The sequence below is a fragment of the Halyomorpha halys genome, unplaced genomic scaffold (assembly GCF_000696795.3).
Source record: "Halyomorpha halys isolate HHAL.00 unplaced genomic scaffold, Hhal_1.1 Scaffold38.1, whole genome shotgun sequence".
Taxonomy (NCBI): Eukaryota; Metazoa; Arthropoda; class Insecta; order Hemiptera; family Pentatomidae; genus Halyomorpha; species Halyomorpha halys.
Window position 1 is genome coordinate 440,164 of NW_027110526.1, and position 17,530 is coordinate 457,693.

At 33.9% G+C, this 17,530-nt stretch overlaps 2 protein-coding genes across 8 annotated transcripts in view; both read right to left on the reverse strand.

Annotated features, from left to right (window-relative positions):
- Nucleotides 1-9,490, reverse strand: part of spn-E (spindle E) — a 44,160-nt gene extending 34,670 nt beyond the window's left edge. The window contains exons 1-9 of one of the 3 annotated variants that reach the window (XM_014431283.3): nucleotides 9,264-9,490; nucleotides 7,335-7,556; nucleotides 7,140-7,247; nucleotides 6,984-7,052; nucleotides 6,411-6,632; nucleotides 3,187-3,390; nucleotides 2,854-3,024; nucleotides 2,575-2,768; nucleotides 1,921-2,075 (exon numbers count right to left, since the gene is read on the reverse strand). In XM_014431283.3, coding sequence (XP_014286769.1) covers nucleotides 1,921-2,075; nucleotides 2,575-2,768; nucleotides 2,854-3,024; nucleotides 3,187-3,390; nucleotides 6,411-6,632; nucleotides 6,984-7,052; nucleotides 7,140-7,247; nucleotides 7,335-7,526 — 1,315 coding nt within the window. In that variant the 5' untranslated portion in view covers nucleotides 7,527-7,556; nucleotides 9,264-9,490. Of the gene's footprint in view, nucleotides 1-1,920; nucleotides 2,076-2,574; nucleotides 2,769-2,853; nucleotides 3,025-3,186; nucleotides 3,391-6,410; nucleotides 6,633-6,983; nucleotides 7,053-7,139; nucleotides 7,248-7,334; nucleotides 7,557-7,655; nucleotides 7,742-7,892; nucleotides 8,922-9,263 lie in introns of those variants that run through there. The other 2 variants (XM_014431296.3, XM_014431292.3) reach the window with 2 other exon arrangements.
- Nucleotides 9,491-12,990: 3,500 nt separating this feature from the next.
- The window catches only part of LOC106687423 (methylthioribose transporter), a 34,185-nt gene continuing 29,645 nt past the window's right edge, over nucleotides 12,991-17,530 (reverse strand). For all 5 annotated transcript variants that reach the window (XM_014431319.2, XM_014431327.2, XM_014431307.2 and 2 more), the window contains one exon: nucleotides 12,991-14,156. In XM_014431319.2, coding sequence (XP_014286805.1) covers nucleotides 13,897-14,156 — 260 coding nt within the window. In that variant the 3' untranslated portion in view covers nucleotides 12,991-13,896. The remainder of the gene's footprint in view (nucleotides 14,157-17,530) is intronic.

Sequence of the window (17,530 nt, forward strand, 5' to 3'; positions counted from 1 at the left end):
ATTAGCCAATCCTCCAATCATGGATTGCCTCAGAGAGGCTTCTAATGAAGAAGATTGGGCGTTACCGGAGTTTATCATTACAGATGGGGCCATTAGGTGGAGCTCAAGTCATATAAGGCCCCAGGTACAGAAGGTATTCTCCAATGAATGCTCAAAGAAGGATTTAATTCCCTACTCCCCCGTATAAGGGTATTGCTTACAGTCTGTCTGGCATTAGGATATTTAACAGAGTCATGGAGGAAATCGTTGATAGCTTTAATTTCTAAGATTGAGAAGGAGGACTATAGTGTCGCTAAATCTTATTGACCTATAAGTTTATCCTCCTTCCTGTTTAAGAACCTGGAGTAGCTGGTGGCAGTTTTCCTTACAAGCAAGGTGTTACCAATTAATCCCTTTCATTCAAATCAACATGCACATCTCCAGGAAAAATCTACTGAGACTGCCCTGCATTCCTTAGTAGGAAGGATCGAAAAGCCCTTATTACATAAAGAGCCCTTGTGCCTTAGGACTCTTTCTTGATGTAGAAAGAGCACTTGACAAAACAATGCCTAAAGCAGTCTGTAAAGCCTACGTTTAAATTAGATATTTCTGCCCCGAATGCAATAAATAGTCAGTTGGGTCAGATTTGTTTCTAATAATAGAATGATCGTAGTTTCAGAAGACGGCAACAGACTACAGGCACAGGCAGTGACAGGAGCATTGCATTTCACTGTTGCTCACTGTAGTTATGGACACCCTATTGAGAAGACTTGAGGACGCTGGGATATTCGCTCAGGGACATTTGCTGACAATGGAGTGATTTTCATTATAGGATACTTCACAAGTACCCATCAAAGAGAGAGTTTATTCTATTTACCAGAAAGCGAAATTTAGCTAGGAATAGGACCAAAAAATCACCTCTGACATTAAATATAAGAGAGGTATACACCGTGTGACTAGCAAAATACATGTACCCTAAGCGTAGAATACTAATCTTGAGCGACTTGGTAGGGAGGACACTTGTGAGTCACATCTCTTCAAATCTTCATAAATTAAGATAAATTTTGTTTTTAAAATAATTATATTTATGATTTCCTATTAAAAAAAATGTAACAAACTTAAACAAAGAACCAAACTACCACAAAAACAAAAAATACTCAACAATTTTATGAAACTCATTACAATCATTAAATATTGAACCACAATGTGATACACAAAATGTAGGTAAATTTTTTTAATCAATAAAAAACAATATATTTTTAAACAAATAAATAAGACAACTTAAATTAACTGAACATAATCTAGAAATTTAAAATATTAACATTTATATACTTACATTTGAAACAAATATTTTATCATTTGATATAATAAGAAAAACCGACATTAAATTTGTGTCTTTTTATATTTATTGTTTATCAAATTTATCATAAAATGTTATTAAACAACAGAATTTGTTGTAGTTTTTGTATTTCATACCAACCCTAAAAGACTAATATACATAGAATATGAATAAAAATTGGTCGTCTTTGAAAGAAATTTCAATTTCCCTAATAACAAATCATTAGAATTAGGTCTTTAGCAGTAACAAACTAATGACTGAAGGAATTTCTTTGAATCTAAGGATAATACCACATTATATTAATTTTCTTTTACTGTGGTAATTATAAGTGATAAAGATATCATCACTTGATATGATAAAGGGTAGAAGGAACAAGGTTAGAGACAGACTGAAGTTACTGGATTGTCCTAGAGAATCCTTAATGTGCTAAATAATAATTTACCTCTGAGTATCCAGAGCCACAGACAACTTAAATTGACAAGATTGAAGTGTCTGTCACATCTCAAAGTTGCATAGTACAAAGAGTTCTTACTAGTAATCTTAAAATATGTGATTTAGAAACTGAAATTTTCTTAATATTAACCAATAAATAATTAACTTACCATATTTAATGTCAGGTACTGTAATGGAACTTTCCGCAATGTTCGTAGCGAGGATGACCTTCCGATGACCCCTGGGAGCAGGCTGAAAAGCTTTCATTTGCTCATCATAAGTAATAGATGAATGAAGTGGGCATAACCACCACATTTCAGCAGAACTAAAATCATAAATTATAAATCAATAATATTTACATTATATATTTAATATACCATCTGTAATGATAATGAGGTTTAGCAATTCCAAAGGATCAATCTTAATATAATTTTGTATCAGTTTATTGGGAACAAAAAATTTTTATATAAGGTTTGAACATAAAATCAGTTTAAGGAACATTAAAAAAAAAGTTGAAGAAAACGAGGGTTTTGGATACGGCAGATTGGGATAAGCAAGATTCAACTTTATCAACATTACTACCTTTCATTTGTTATCTTTTTTTATACCTCTCTTAACTTCCTTTTACAGTAAAAGAGAAAATCTACAAACTAGACTAGAAATCTCCGCTGCATACAGACCTCAAGGGGACCATTGAAATTAATTTTACTCCCTTGTAATCAGTAAGATTGCAAATTAAGAAGCAGTATATAATCACTAAAGATTCAATGTTAATAGAAATAATTGAATGACAGAAGAAAAACCCATTAAATAAAAACACATACCCTGCATAACTTTGGAGTCTGGCATACATTGTTTCGATTTCAGCAATGCCAGGCAAAAATACAAGAACAGAACCGATGAAATTATTATCATGATGCTCATGCTCATCAATCACTCGGAAAACCTCGATAAGAGCTCTCGCCAAGTCGTAAGAATAAGTTGAAATTGAAGGATTATTAAGATTAATTTCAGGAATCTAGGAAGAAAATAATAAATTAATGTATTCAAAAATGAATGAAAGAAATAAAGCAAGGTACACAGTTTAAATAATAAGAACGTACTTTTATACCAGGCAACCGGTTAGTAAGACTGTCCAGGTAGTAATACTGAACTGGGAATTTGGATATATGAGCCAGTTCAACCACAGGTGGTTCAATAGAAACACCATTTACAGTTCTTGAAAAGTAATCTGAAAATTGGGTCACGTTCATTGTGGCCGACATCAAAATAACCTAAAATAATTTATAAAATGAAAATTAATCAACATACTTTATAGTTATAGCTTTTCCACAACTGCCTTTCAGTAGTTTCATATAAACCATTATAATAATACAAAATATAGTAACTGGTAAATAAATAGAAGCTGAAATAATTAGGAGCAGCAACTGATTTACCTTTGTTCTGCACTGAGCACTCCTTAACAACTTTTTCAATATTATCAGAAGGAAGTCAGTTTCATTGTCTCTTTCATGAACCTCATCAACAATGATATGAGTGTAATCTGACAAAGACTGTTTCTTTACTAGCTGCTGAAGAAGAACACCAGTGGTACAATACATTAGACGTGTATCTTGAGAACAGTTACGTTCTAAAGCGATCTAAAATATCGACAAAATAAAATATAAATATATATCATAACTCATTTAGAACAAACTCAATAATAAGTGAACTTCAGATACAATGACTAGTATTAAAAGGAAAGTACATACATCCTAGCACAATTAATCAGCTATAAGAACAAAAATTTGGGATTGCTGGAAAACAAATATTGGTTTAGGGGCAGATGAAAAGATGAGGAAGAATAAAGCCTAAGGGGTTACATTATGGTGAATTCAGCATGACAACAAATTAATTTCCAAAACAATAGTGATATCATCCTGACGACTAACAACGATGATGACAATGGTGATGAAGTTTAAAATTATACTAAAACCAGTTGGCCACCATCATCACCTTGTAAACTCTGAGATATTATGATTTGCCTAACAGTTTTCTAAAGCAATTTTTCATCTAGATTTGTGGTGTTATAGTAACCATATTTATAGCAGATCTATAAGGGAGCCTGTCATCTCAACCATTGGAGAGTCAGTAAATTAAAACTTTTCCATTTATAAAATATTTTCTATAAATAGAAAAATTAATTTGTCAAGGATTCTGGAGAAGAGCTAGTGAGGACTCAATACTTTTGGGTGCGACCAATGCATGTAGTTTCATTTACTGAAGCATCATTATTTCGGACCTGGTAATAATACTTATTAATGCTGACAGCTTGATAACTTAATATGATTTTGATTACAATTTTGCGGTGCATAATAGTGAAATACATCAAGGAAATAAAACAGCTGTCTATGAATTTTGTACACACGGGCATATTTATTAGGATCTAGTACCATTGGACTTCAATATGCAGTTTAACCGGTACATTATATCAGAGAAAGAATAAAAGTACCTAAAATAAAACTGTGTATAGTTTATGTTGTTTACTTGCAGTGTATGCAAGATCAAATTTTATTTTATATTTTATGTAATCAATATGAAACAACAAACAGAACTGATTATCAGAATCAATTAGAAGAATTACAACATACACAGTTTGATGATACTTTCCAAATAGCCAGTGATCGCCTAAACATCAAGTGGTATCAGTACTACTTTAGCTAACTTAATGATGATATATAGACCCAGAAGACTCTCTGTCTACAATCTAATAGTATTTACAATGAAGCTACAATACTGGGAGAATATTTAATGATATGACAAGATTTGACAATATGGGCATAACAGTTACGCCAGCCAATCAAGAAGCAAGAAATGGTGAGGGAGGTGGACTAACAATAGGCGGACATGGCACAGCAGTGGTAGGACAAATTCCTTATGTTAAATATTAAATAATCTATCTATAAGTGTAAATCAATTTACTATTAAGCATTCAAATTTATTTTAAACAAGGGAATATCGGCTTTTGTTGTGGCCAACATATGATCGGTAATCGACTATACGACATATCATATAAAAAACAAAACAAATCCGCTCTGTTGTTTTTTATACTGAAAACAGACAGACAACTTCTTAACGTCTCACCGCACACACGTATCGTCTCCTTTATCTAATCACCACGCACTCGTAGTTACCAGCATTCTGGCCATCTTAGCCACGGCGGGCTTCAACTCATCCTCCAAGAGGACAAGGCGGGCGGACGTACGTCCTTTTGTCGATCTACTTCAACGAGAACATCCACTCAGAACAACCACAACTGGGGCCCCACCAATCACCGGTGAAATAAGACTTTTTTTCCTTTAGTTTAATTAATTTAGTTTTGCAATAGTTTTAATCTTTCTTTTTTTTTCTAGCTTGTATATTTTGTTTTTCTATTCTTTTATTATGTTTACTTATTTGAAAATAAAAAATAACAAAATTCGACCATTTCATTTCTTTTCACGGTTGGGCTAGTAAAGGTTCCTTTTGAACCCCTACCCGCCATAACAGCTTTCAATACTTGAACATCACAAATAATTTTATTACATTATGCACTGACTTTATTAGTACTGAAATATTTACCATTTTATCTAAATCATATCAATTTTTTATAATTTTACTTTGGGGAACTGTTGTTGAAGAAGGAAGAATTTGTTAAAGTTACACTAAAGGGCATTGTTTTTAGTTTTGAAACTGGTACTAAAATGAGTACTAATGCTAAGAATCAACAAAATAATCTTCTGTAAGACCGCTGTTAGTTTAAACGATAAATATTTAATTCCCCATAAAAAGATAATCTAATGACATAGATTTTATGAATCTAACATTTAAAGCTATTTACAAATGATGATACTGATTAAATTACTAATAGATTATGGGGTATTTATGTTTTTTATTCAACTAACTTTGAAACTGAATTATCTAAAACATTAAGAATTAATTATTCTCATGAATCTCATCTCGTACCATAGAATGGATGGTTTTAAGCCTGTAGCGCAGCTCTTCGGAGTAGTGATTGATTTCTGATAGTTCTCCTTCTGGGTTTCAAAAAGTAGATCTCTGAATTTATGAATTTCTCTGCTGAACAGAACACTTTCATGGACTACAGATTGGTAAGCAATCAGAATGAGCAGTATTTGTTCATCCATGTTATTCTGATCTTCACTGATGAGCATCTTAGGTGGCTCTTTAAAGCTCTATTAAATCTATCTAACACCCTATTTAACAGAGGAAGTAAAGGTGTCATCCTCATCTTTCTATTTGTTAGGATGTAGCACACCTTCTTGAAGACTTGTAATTCCAAGTTATTTTGAATAAACCTGCATAGAAAGACGTAAAACAAGCAGTCCTTAATGTTGTAGTAAGTTCAGTTTCAAAGTAAGCAGAATCAGAAACAGTACAGCAGAGTCCAAGTAGTGATCTGATCAAAATCATTTCTTTAAAATAACTTTAAATGTTGGATTCTCAGAAACTAAATCAGAAAAAAATATTGGCAGTTTGTGGAGTTATTCCATTAGATCTTATTGTAGCATAAGTCACATCATACAATTTGAAAACTATAAGATTTAACATTACAACAGTTATTCAAGTAGTAAACTCTTAAAAATTAAAATGCTAAATCTGCACAACTTTTAGTAAAGACCTGGTATCCAACAACTGAGCCTAACGGCCACCCTCGCTCATTGGAAACTCTCTTCGCTACTGAAATAGCTGCGATTCGCCTTGGTTGAGTAACAGCAATATTACAATGTATATTTATTCCCTCATGCTGGTCAAGGATGAACTGAGGAACCTGAGTCGTTTTACCACATCCGGTAACTCCCTTTACTATCACAACTTGATTAGTGTCAATATGCCCTAAAATCTGAAAAAATAAATAAATAAAGGAACTATTAAGTATAATCATATCAAATTTGATTGGTTTTGTATTTTAAATTTACTAATTACCATTCCTATAGACATACAACACCCACAGGACTTTAACCAAAATAAAACAGCTTTCTGAATTTAAGAGTAAAAATTAAGTTTACCAAACCCAATTTTTTGAAGTTATTATCAGAACTTTTTCACCATGCAGAAACCCATATTTTATTACTAAAAAACATTATATTGTGCATGAATTTGGTCCAAAAATATGGTTAGAATTAAGTATTGACTTAATAATACTTATTTTATTTAAGGGGAAACAAAATGATAATTTTAAATTAATGCTAACCTCTTCCTTATATTCATGAATCAGAAGATTTGTACTCAACTTTGTCTTGAAACAGTAACTTTGATAAACCTAAAAAAAATTAAAAAGTGACAATAAAACATATAATTTTGATATGTTCAAAAGAAATTAATTTGTGTACAATAAATATTGACTTACATTTGTTAAATTGTCAGGTTTTAAATCATTAAGATTGGGTAATGTACCAACAGAAGTAAGTTCTTCACAACCAAACATATTCTTATTACTTGTCAGTTCTTCATCCAACTAAAAAAACAAAACAATACTTTTATATTTTATGATTTGGACAATCACTCATTATATTTTAACAGTAAATATTGAAAATGATATAACCTTCAACTGCTCAAGCCTATCAATTGCTCTACTTTCTTCAGCATAATGTAGTCCGGACATGATAGTTCTTCCCTTAGCTTTTGGTTTCCGAGTCTCCATAGCAGTACGGCCCTCTGTCTGACCTCCTTCGATTTGAATTCTCCTGATTGGAAGGCCTTCTCTGGCCCTCTGAAGTACTGTTTCAAAATCCATTTTGTTTTCTATATATTGAGTGAACAAGAACTGAAATAAAAAAAATTAGATCCATATTAGGGATTATTTTTTCTAATTTTCTTTCTCTATACCAAACTTGACAGTGGTATAAATATTTTTTATACATACACCAAGAGAATATCATAAAGGTTTTAATCATTTACACTGTGGTTTAGGCTGGTATCTGAGAGCTTAAAATCTCCTTAACTTCAGAGAACTACTCATCACTTGGAAAAAAAAAATGTTATTTCAAAAGTGACTTAAATATTATTGTACAGAAATATGGAAAAATATAACTACACAAAAAATAATGATAAAAGATTCAGAAGAACATAACAGCTCATAATTTTGATAGGAACACAATACCTAAAACATACACTAGCTCGGAGAGTTTCTTGAAATAGTCTAAAGATCATAATGACAGGAAGTTAAAGTTACAACAAAGAAATTATCTGGAAGACATTCTTTAATCCTTGAAGATTTGATTGTTTTCATGTCTGGCAATTGAATATTAAAGGATAGACGATATAATCTTCCACGATTCCATCTCAAAGATAGATATAACATCCATATGTCAGGCAATTGGAGATCAAAGGGATGACAAATGCCCCAACCCTAAAATTGTATCTAATCCTTAGACAATATCCATATCTTCAACATTCAACCTGCTATTTTTTGTTTTTGGCATATGCTGGACAATTAGAGAGTAAAGAATAAACAAAACTTAAATGATGTAGTCCAATAATCCTTTGTCCCAAAGCTTGAGCTGATATCTCTATCCTTAAACTGAGAACCAGTTGATTTAAATTTTTGGTATATGTTTGACAGTTGGATATTAAAGTGTAGACATTTACTTTCACCCCTTTTTCTAGAGACATCCATATCTTTAGAATGTGAATGTGTTGCTTTGAGTTTTTAACAAATGACAGGCCATTGGAGATCAAAGCTGTGATGACACCAATACTGGGTTTTGCATCATGAGACATACATTTCTTCAAACAGTGGGTATGTTGATTAGTTTTTGGCATTTAGATAATTAACAGTAAAAATAATTTATCTCTATTCCTTAATCTCCAAGTTTTAGACATCCACATCTTCCAACTGTGACCTTTCGATTTCAGTTGTTTAGCATGCAACAGGTATTTGGATATTAAAGTGCATTTAAACATTTATGCACCTCCACTCATTAATCTCTAAGCATGAGACATTCATATTTTCAAACTCATAACTTGTTGATTTTATTTTTTCTAATATTATTTTATATACATTTCAGCACACTAACAATTTCACCATAAATAATAGTATCGGTATTTTAGTGACCATTATTAATTGCTTCACTCTCCTTGCTGTTGAAATACTTCAGATATAACAGTTTATTAGGATTGGTTAGAAATAAAAGAACAAACAACAAGTAAATAAACAAGTGCCAACAGGTTTGTTATTGTTGAAAAAACAATCCCTCATGGGAAAAAAAGTTGTTTAAATATAATAGCAACAGCAACCTACTCTCATTGACTAAAAAATCAGTTAAAAATGAAATTAAAAACTACAATTCATAAAATATATCATTGGAATGGGAAAAAAGTCATGTTAACTAAATAACAACATTTGGAACTATTTCAATAAACTACACAACGAAGAGCTTTTAAAATATTTACATTTACAGTAGTAGTATTTTATGGCCTTTTCATTATGAATATACACATATCAAGCAATATAAACGTAAAAGTAACCTACTTTTTGATCAAATGTCTTCAGTAGTTCACAATAGATTGTAAACTATCTAAGATCAATCTGAACTAGTTACATCAAACATCCATCTTGAAATAAATAATTATAAAATAAATTTATTTCATGACATAAATAAAAATCATGAAAAAACAAAGTTTCACACGGCCATAACAAGGAAACGTCAAAAATAAACAAAAACTCGCTGAATTGGGAGAGGTTTCACAGTTTCAAAAGCGCGGACTTAGCTAAAATGGTGTTATGACAGATAAGTGTATCAATTTTTCAAATGGGTATGTTTGTTTAATAATAAAAAATAATCCAAGCTATTGTATGATACCATCAAAATTTGATTAATACTTAAACATTGCAGAGGTAAACTATTACCCATTTAGAAATTATCCTATTAAATTATTGAAAAGTTAAGGTTTAGCATATATTTTATTAGTTGAAACTTTTGATAAATATTATCTTTGTGCTCCACAACAACCTGTTTTTCTTCAATTAGATTTTAAATGGGTATCGAAGCTTTTAAATATAATTTTTTTTTTTTTTAGAACAATGATTATATATATAGTTATATATAACCTGTATATATTGTGACTTGTTGCTTTATTTTTCAAAGTTTGTACTTTGAGTGTTTACTTTCACTTAACTATATATGGTATCGTAAAGCGATCGTGAAAAATTTCGAATTCGCGTTTTCGACGAAAATGCACTTTCAGGAGTCCCCTGAGTCCAAATAATCAAGTATCGCAAAATGGTCTCTGTGTAAGTGAACAGCCTAGCTCAAAAACAAAGTTATACGAAATTGGAATTACACATTTACGAAGGGTATATGCCTAGGATGTTAAAGCAACGTTTTCGATAAAATAAACTGATCCGAAGTGCAACTTTAGAGAATGTTTTTTTGATGTTTTGCTGCAATGATTTTGCTTAAACATTGAATTATCTTTAATAACAGCCAGGTCTTATCCAGAAACTAGCCCTCCAGTTTACATAGCCAACCACCCTGTACCACAAACAAATGTAACTTATTTATGACAGAAGACTGCCCTGGGGTCCACAGACCAAGTCAAAACGTAAATGCGATAAATTTCCAACGCTTGCGAGTTTCAGCGTAACCATATATAATTTCTGTTTTTCAATCCGGAAATACTGCTTTTTACGAAAAAATAAAATAAAAGGATACAATTTAGGATTCTTAATGACAACTGTATATTATGCATCCACCATTTTAAAAATAAAAGGAAACTTCGCTCGCGAATTAATATTTACTCAGCAATCAAAAGAAATGTTCAAGAGTATTTTAGAATTATTAAAAACCGGGAATTTCATATGAATAGTTGGTCCCATAAAAAAATGGAGGGAAATGGCGGTAATTAGTGTTACCAGGTCTAATGCTCCTCTAAAGAAGAATTAAGAAGTAAGGAAGGAGTTGAGGTAAAGGGAATGAAGTGTTATGTAATATTTTGGCACTACTAACAGTTGCCGACCAGATGCACAGTGTACCGTTAATGAGGAAATATCTTTGTATTACACAAAGATATCTACCACTGCAAAGTTTAGAATAATTCTCAGGCTATTGATTCCTACCATCATCACCTCGTTTACTTTTGTTTGTAAATAACTTAAGAAATTCATTTCACTATTTACAATTTATTTATAGTTCCGGGCACATCTCTTTTCTTAATAATAATAAAGGCTTAGCAAACTCCAAGGTTCGTTGCCGATGCCACCAATCACTGTCTACAAATATAAGTATGTCCAATGACACACCTCCAAACCCAAATCATCCAGATCAGTCATTACCCAGTCCCCCACCTACACTTTGGTCTACCCATGGGACGTTTTCCCGTCGGTTCAGTGTTTATTAACATTTTAAAGATCTGTTCGTAACCTAGCCCAACAATCTTAATTGTTATAACGCCCATCGCCTGCTGCATTACTAAAACCTGAATTATATTTACCGGGCACAGTTCCCTCACTTCGACGTTTTAAGCCATTTAAATTTACCGGTTAACTCATCCTTTTTCAGTCAGAATATTTTATTTTCAAAAACCTTAAGGCGCTATATCGTGACGAAGCAATCCCCATAACTGTGTGCAGCATATTAACAAAAAGAGACGTGCACCTGGCATTCTTAAATCTGTTTCAACAATTTTAATGAAGAGACATTTCACTCAATAAAATTCTATTCCTAATCTGAAATAATAAAATCGTCAACAAGTGCAAGAACCTGAGAAGCTTTACTTTGAATGCGCAAGTCTCATGGATAATCCTGTTTTTTAGGTCTTAAAATAACCAAAATACCTCTGTTCTACCTAATAACTTCAAATAAAACTGTTTTCCTGTTGTTCTTGACAGATAATTATTTTCAACCCCTCTTCTGGGGTACATTCATTATTTTCAACCCTTCTTCTGGGGTATATTCATAATCAGGATGGCATTTCGTATGCGTCCTTTAATTTCAAAACCCACCTGAATCCTGAATTTGAATAGATTTCTGCCAAAATGAAAAACTTTAGCTTATTGGAAGGAATGCTATTAGTAATGAGTTCTTATTATATCAACAGTAAGGTATCAAATTATATTATTTATTTAATTTTAGGCATTAACACTAGTTGTAAACCAGCAGCCTTACAGGGAATCAAGCAAACTGGGTCCATAACTGTGCTATATGTAAGAAAGAACATTGTGAAAGGCAAATCTGCACTCAAGGAAAAACATAATTAAATGAAAACCTAAATTTGATACTTTCAATGAGGAAAAATGAATTATAACAGTTAACTGCATATACATAATAGATTGTATTCATTTACTTTTCAAAAATGCAAAGGTGAACCTAAATGAGAAGAAAATTGTTCTAGAAACATTAAGGAATGAGATACTGCTTACATCTGGCAAATAAAAAAAAAAAAAAAATAAGCAATGCTCAGTTGAAGGACAATAACCTTTCCTAAGGCTTAAACATGATTCCTCACTCAGTTCCTCTCCACTAGCTAAGTAGGAATACCCCCTTGTAGTATGGTTTTCCTCCATGTACCTTTGCTAGAATTAAGATATTCATTCTGTCTGAAAATCTGAAACTGTTATGTATATTTGTTTGTAAGTTAAAGTTCTCTATCTGAGCCCTTTAGTTCAGTATTGATTGCTCACTCATCTGAAAAAAAAACAGATCTTGTGATGCTATTCTGAACTTGTGACTGGTAGCAAAAAGAAGGATGAAGTTATTAGATATTTGGAGGAAAGGTTACCCAAACACAAAAACAATAACAAGAAATAACTTAAGTGCAACACTCACAGAAAAAAAATTTCATATTCATGTTGTGTATTTGATGAATCTTACTTCATATATTTTTTTTAAGTTTAAAAATCTATTATACCTAACTCATTCTCCTTAAGTAACCTAGCTATCTACTACACAGACAATAATCCAGTATAACCATTATGTTTCACAAAGGGTCTGAAAATATTGGTTTAAAAAAAAAATGATTAAAAGAGAAGTATTTAATCTTTTTTTTTTTTTTTAGTTAAAATGCATGATTATAACTTAACTAATCCTCTTTCTCATATCAGCTGCCTTGAATCTTTTCAGGCACACATATTTCATGTTCCTAGTGTTATCAAAGAATAAATCCACATTTAAACCAGAAGTGATGCCAGTTTTGAGTCCAATCTAGGTGTTGACTTTCATTTCGTAGTGAACCCATAAGATAAATTTTACTATCCCATTTTGGCTACAAAAGTTGTATGGTACTCCCTCTTTCCTGCTCTGATTGGAGTCCATAAAGATGTTACAATCCAAAAAACAATAATCATTGTTAAAAATTTGTTAATCCCGACATGTCATATCACAATCAAAACATTATACAGATTGGGATATCTACTGACATTATCCTAATCTGCTCTGAAAAGACTATAATGATGAGAGATAGTTAACCATGGATAAATTATATGAGGAGAAAATGGTTGGGGGGGGGGCACATTAAAAATACAACACAAATAAGTTGATATAACTTTTTTAATAGTGTCTGATTTGCTTCTAGCAGCCCTGATGATCAGTGGAAATTCTGGCCAAAACATTGGCACTATTAAATAAGTTATTTCAACTTATTTGTGTTATATTTTTACCGCACCCCCAACCATCTTCTCATATAAAAATAATTTATTTGGAAGAAACAGGTCTTATTGTTTTAGAGATAAAAATGAAGGCAAATTCAAAACAAAATGAGGTATTCTTTGCTTTTTTGTATCATTAAAAAAAAATATATATATGCTTATAGCTAAGAGGAAAGTACCAAAAATGACTGTGGGTTCTACTCTTCCTAAATGTAATACCTCATGTAACCAGGACTAGATCTGAAAGAAACAGAGACAATGGATCACTTCATATAAAACCATTATATAAAGATAATTTTCAGCAGCTTATAAATGGAATGATTCTTAGAAGTAAAACTGAAAATAATACAGCTTAGAAAAACAATAATTTATTTTTTAAGTGAATATTTTAGTTCATCTTGAATACATCAAATGAAACACTTTGTTTATAAGATACTGTTCATTATTTTTATATAAGTAACCTTTTTCGAATCATTGCCTTTAATCATAATGACATTTATTTCTTCTTTATTCCAAATATCTATTTACTATATTCATTTGAAGATTCAACATCCAAATTTTCAGATTGGTCGTTGAAACTTACTCCAAATGATTTAAGTTCTTCCTCGTTGGTTTGGTTTTTTGCTGGATCCACAATGCTTGTTGTGGTACTTTTAAACCTTATATCTGGAGCTGTATTCTTACTTTTTTTACGGAATGGGTTCCATATATTCCCTAACGAATCAGTCAGATCATTTTTTTTTGAATGAGTGATGGAATAGGTGAAATAAAATATTATGCCTGAAAATATATATTGCTTAGACTTTTGCATGATAAATTCTATTACAAAGATGCATTTATTATTTATACAATTATTATTGAATAACTGGTATTTAGTCTCTTAACTAAACTATTCAGAAACAGAATCTATTTAGTCTCTAAACTAAAACTATTCAAAAACATTAAAGATTGAAGCTTATTATATTATATACAGTGTGTCCCAGTATACAGGCTCACATCTAGCCCCTACAATTTTAGGAATTTTTATTTGATTTTCGCTGATTTGTAATGAAGAATCATGTTAGACCACAAATACCTACTTTTGGAAGTAGTTGTGATGAGAAGTATAGATGATCAGGTACAGAAAAGGATCCTTAAATCAGAATTAGGACAGTCTAAACTGTGAATAAAGATCAGAGGCCTTATGGTGAGGTTGGGGAGAGCATTTTCCAGTAAACCGGGGGGAATAGTGGTTGATTAAGAATGGGAGGAGATGGTACTGATAGATGAGGAGATAGAAATTGACCATAGGGAGGCAATACTTACGGGCGCCATTACTGAAGCTGCAAGTATTACCCTCAGATGCCAAAGGGCGAGAATATGTCTGGTCCCATAGACGCTGACTCTAATGCAGTTAAAAAAAAGAATACTACAGGGCCAGGCGCAGGTACCAGGAGTGCAAAGACGACAACAGAAGGACTGCACTCCGAGAAGAATCTAAGCATAGGTATAGGGTATACCGAAAGGGAGTGCGTTACCAGAAGAAGAAATCCTGGGACAAATTTATTGTAGAGGAGTCACAAAAGAATCCCTGGGGTATCCCGTACAGAGTGACACTGGGAAAGGTTAAGCCATTACAGGTGATGGCTGCTATTAGAGTGAGAGGTGCCCAGGCAACCACCTTGGAGGATGATGTATATAGATTATACATACCTTAGGGATGATTCGTTCCAGGATAGTGCAGATGATAGAATGGTTAGACACACCACGTTATACCTACCAGGTACCGACCTATGTCCACCATGGGACATGTGGAACCTTTGTCTTGCTGTGGATAGACAAAGGATCGGAAGGGCTCCAGGACCAGATAGTATAGATGCTACAATCCCCAAGAACACTGCCCCTTATATCAAGGAGGAGTTATTGGATATATTCAACGAGAGTTCGGAAAAGGGGTACTTTCCAAACAAGTGGAAGATTGCAGACTTGAGACTGCTCTACAAGGGAGGTGGTAAGGGTAAGGAAACACCTAAAGCCTATCGACCTATGTGACCTATGATCATCCACAGCCTTAGACCAGTCCTAAGTGCTGCAAATCATCCACGGCAATACGGCTCAACCCGTGGCAAGGGAACTATGGATGCACTGCTGAGAGTGCATAGGGATGTGGCGGAGAGGGCAGAGAAATGTCTTATTGATCATGTTTGACATCTCCTCCCCCTTCGATAGCGTTTGATGGTCCTATGTACTCCAGCAGTTGCAAGAGTTCGACACCCCCCAGTAATCTATACTCCCTGGTAGGTGGTTACATCAATAACAGGAGTGTCAGGATCAGGGGTAACTACTTCAAGGTCGAGAGAAAAATCGAAAGAGGATGTCCACAGGGTTCGGTACTAGAACCAGCTCTGTGGAAAATAGTATTCGATGAGTAGCTGAGGGAACTAGAGGAAAAAGGGTTTCATGCCACAGCCTACGTCGACGACCTGACATTAATCGTGGCCAGGAACAGCTGAGCCAGACTAAAGACAGAAGCAGAGAGGTGTGCTAGTCTCGTAGGAGAATGGTGCGTGAGGAGGAAGTTGAGTATGGTAGCCACGGACAGGGCTCATCCTATCACTCTGGATATCCAAGGAGGGAGGGTTAGACTGGGCGAGGAAGTGACATATTTTGGTGTGAAAATAAGAAGATTTGATGCCATTTCTCACCTGGTGTATCTAAGGGACAGGGTGACCCTGTCACTCTATGGATTAAGTAGGATAGGATTGGGACCTCAGGTACCCTGCAACGAAGACCATATATAAAGGTGTCCTATATCTTGGATATTCTGAGGTATGCATCTCCTCTATGGAGCCAAAACCTCACGCACACACAGAAGGGGAGACCAGCCACCATACAGAGATTGGTTCTGCTGAGGATCACAAAGACATACAGAACGGTGTCGCATGAGGCAGTCCAGGTGCTGGCCAGAGCGGTGCACCTGGACCTTACCCTCAGGGATGACTTCCTTAAATATGAAGTAAAGAGGCAGGGACTGGAAGTGCTATACCAGAGAAGCTCCGAGAGAGGATCGGTGAGACTCCAAACTTATGGAAGAAAATGCTGTGGGAGGACTCAATACAGGAGTGGAATGGATGGTGGGTAGCAAGCCAGAAGGGTGCTACTTTGAGAAAATTCTTCCCTACCGTCCTTTCTAGACTGAAGGCTAAATCGGTCCTCCTAGACTATTGGGTCTCACAGATCCAAAGAGGACACGGGGGTTTCGGGGAAAGCTGCAGAGCTTAGGAAAGAACATCGACCCCCGGGGCCCAACGTGCGGAGTTCCTGAAACAGCAGAACACATAATAATAGATTGCTCTACCATGGAAGGACACCGAGCCAGGCTGTCGAGAAAGACTGGGATTTAGCCCTCGCTGTGTCGGACTTTCCCTGTTTGATAGAAGGTCCTTTCTAGATTGAAGGCTAAATGGGTCCTCCCAGACTATTGCAGAACGGATGCAGTGAACAAGGTGCAGCCCCATCAGTAAGGCGCTCAACCAAGTGCTGGGCTGTACCATAGTAAAAATTTTTTCCGAATAATAATTAAATAATTAATTTATAAAAGAATAAAAAAAAAATGTTGATTTTTGGGAGCAGTGGCATGCACAAACCCCAGCGCACTACCCCACTGCTCCCACACCCCGTATGCCAGAAATGGCAAGGGAGGGGATAAAAAAAAAAGGTAGTTGATTACCTTTAGTCAACCTGCAGGTTTTTACATACAAGGACATATGGATGAAATTGCTCTTCAGGTTGGAGGAAAATATCCTAATATACTTACAGATCTACTCTAAACATCAATGAACACACTGATGGATTGGTGCAAAACGAATAGTCTGAATATTGTCCTAATTAAGGTCAATGTCTGCATCTTCCCAAAAAAGAATAAGGTGGTATGATCAAAAACTAAATAGGATCCTGCTAGGCCTGGGTAAGGTAAGGTGAAACACTTGTAAGATTTTCAGGACCACCAAATACAATGGCATGGCCATGTGGACAAAATTAACTAATAGGGCACTGAAGAAAGTACCTATGGACCTGAAAAAGAGCAGTAGGCAAAACTTAAAAATAAACTATGCTTAAACCTAAAATGGCTTATTGGCTGTATATGACAGCTATTAGACCCATAATCTTATATG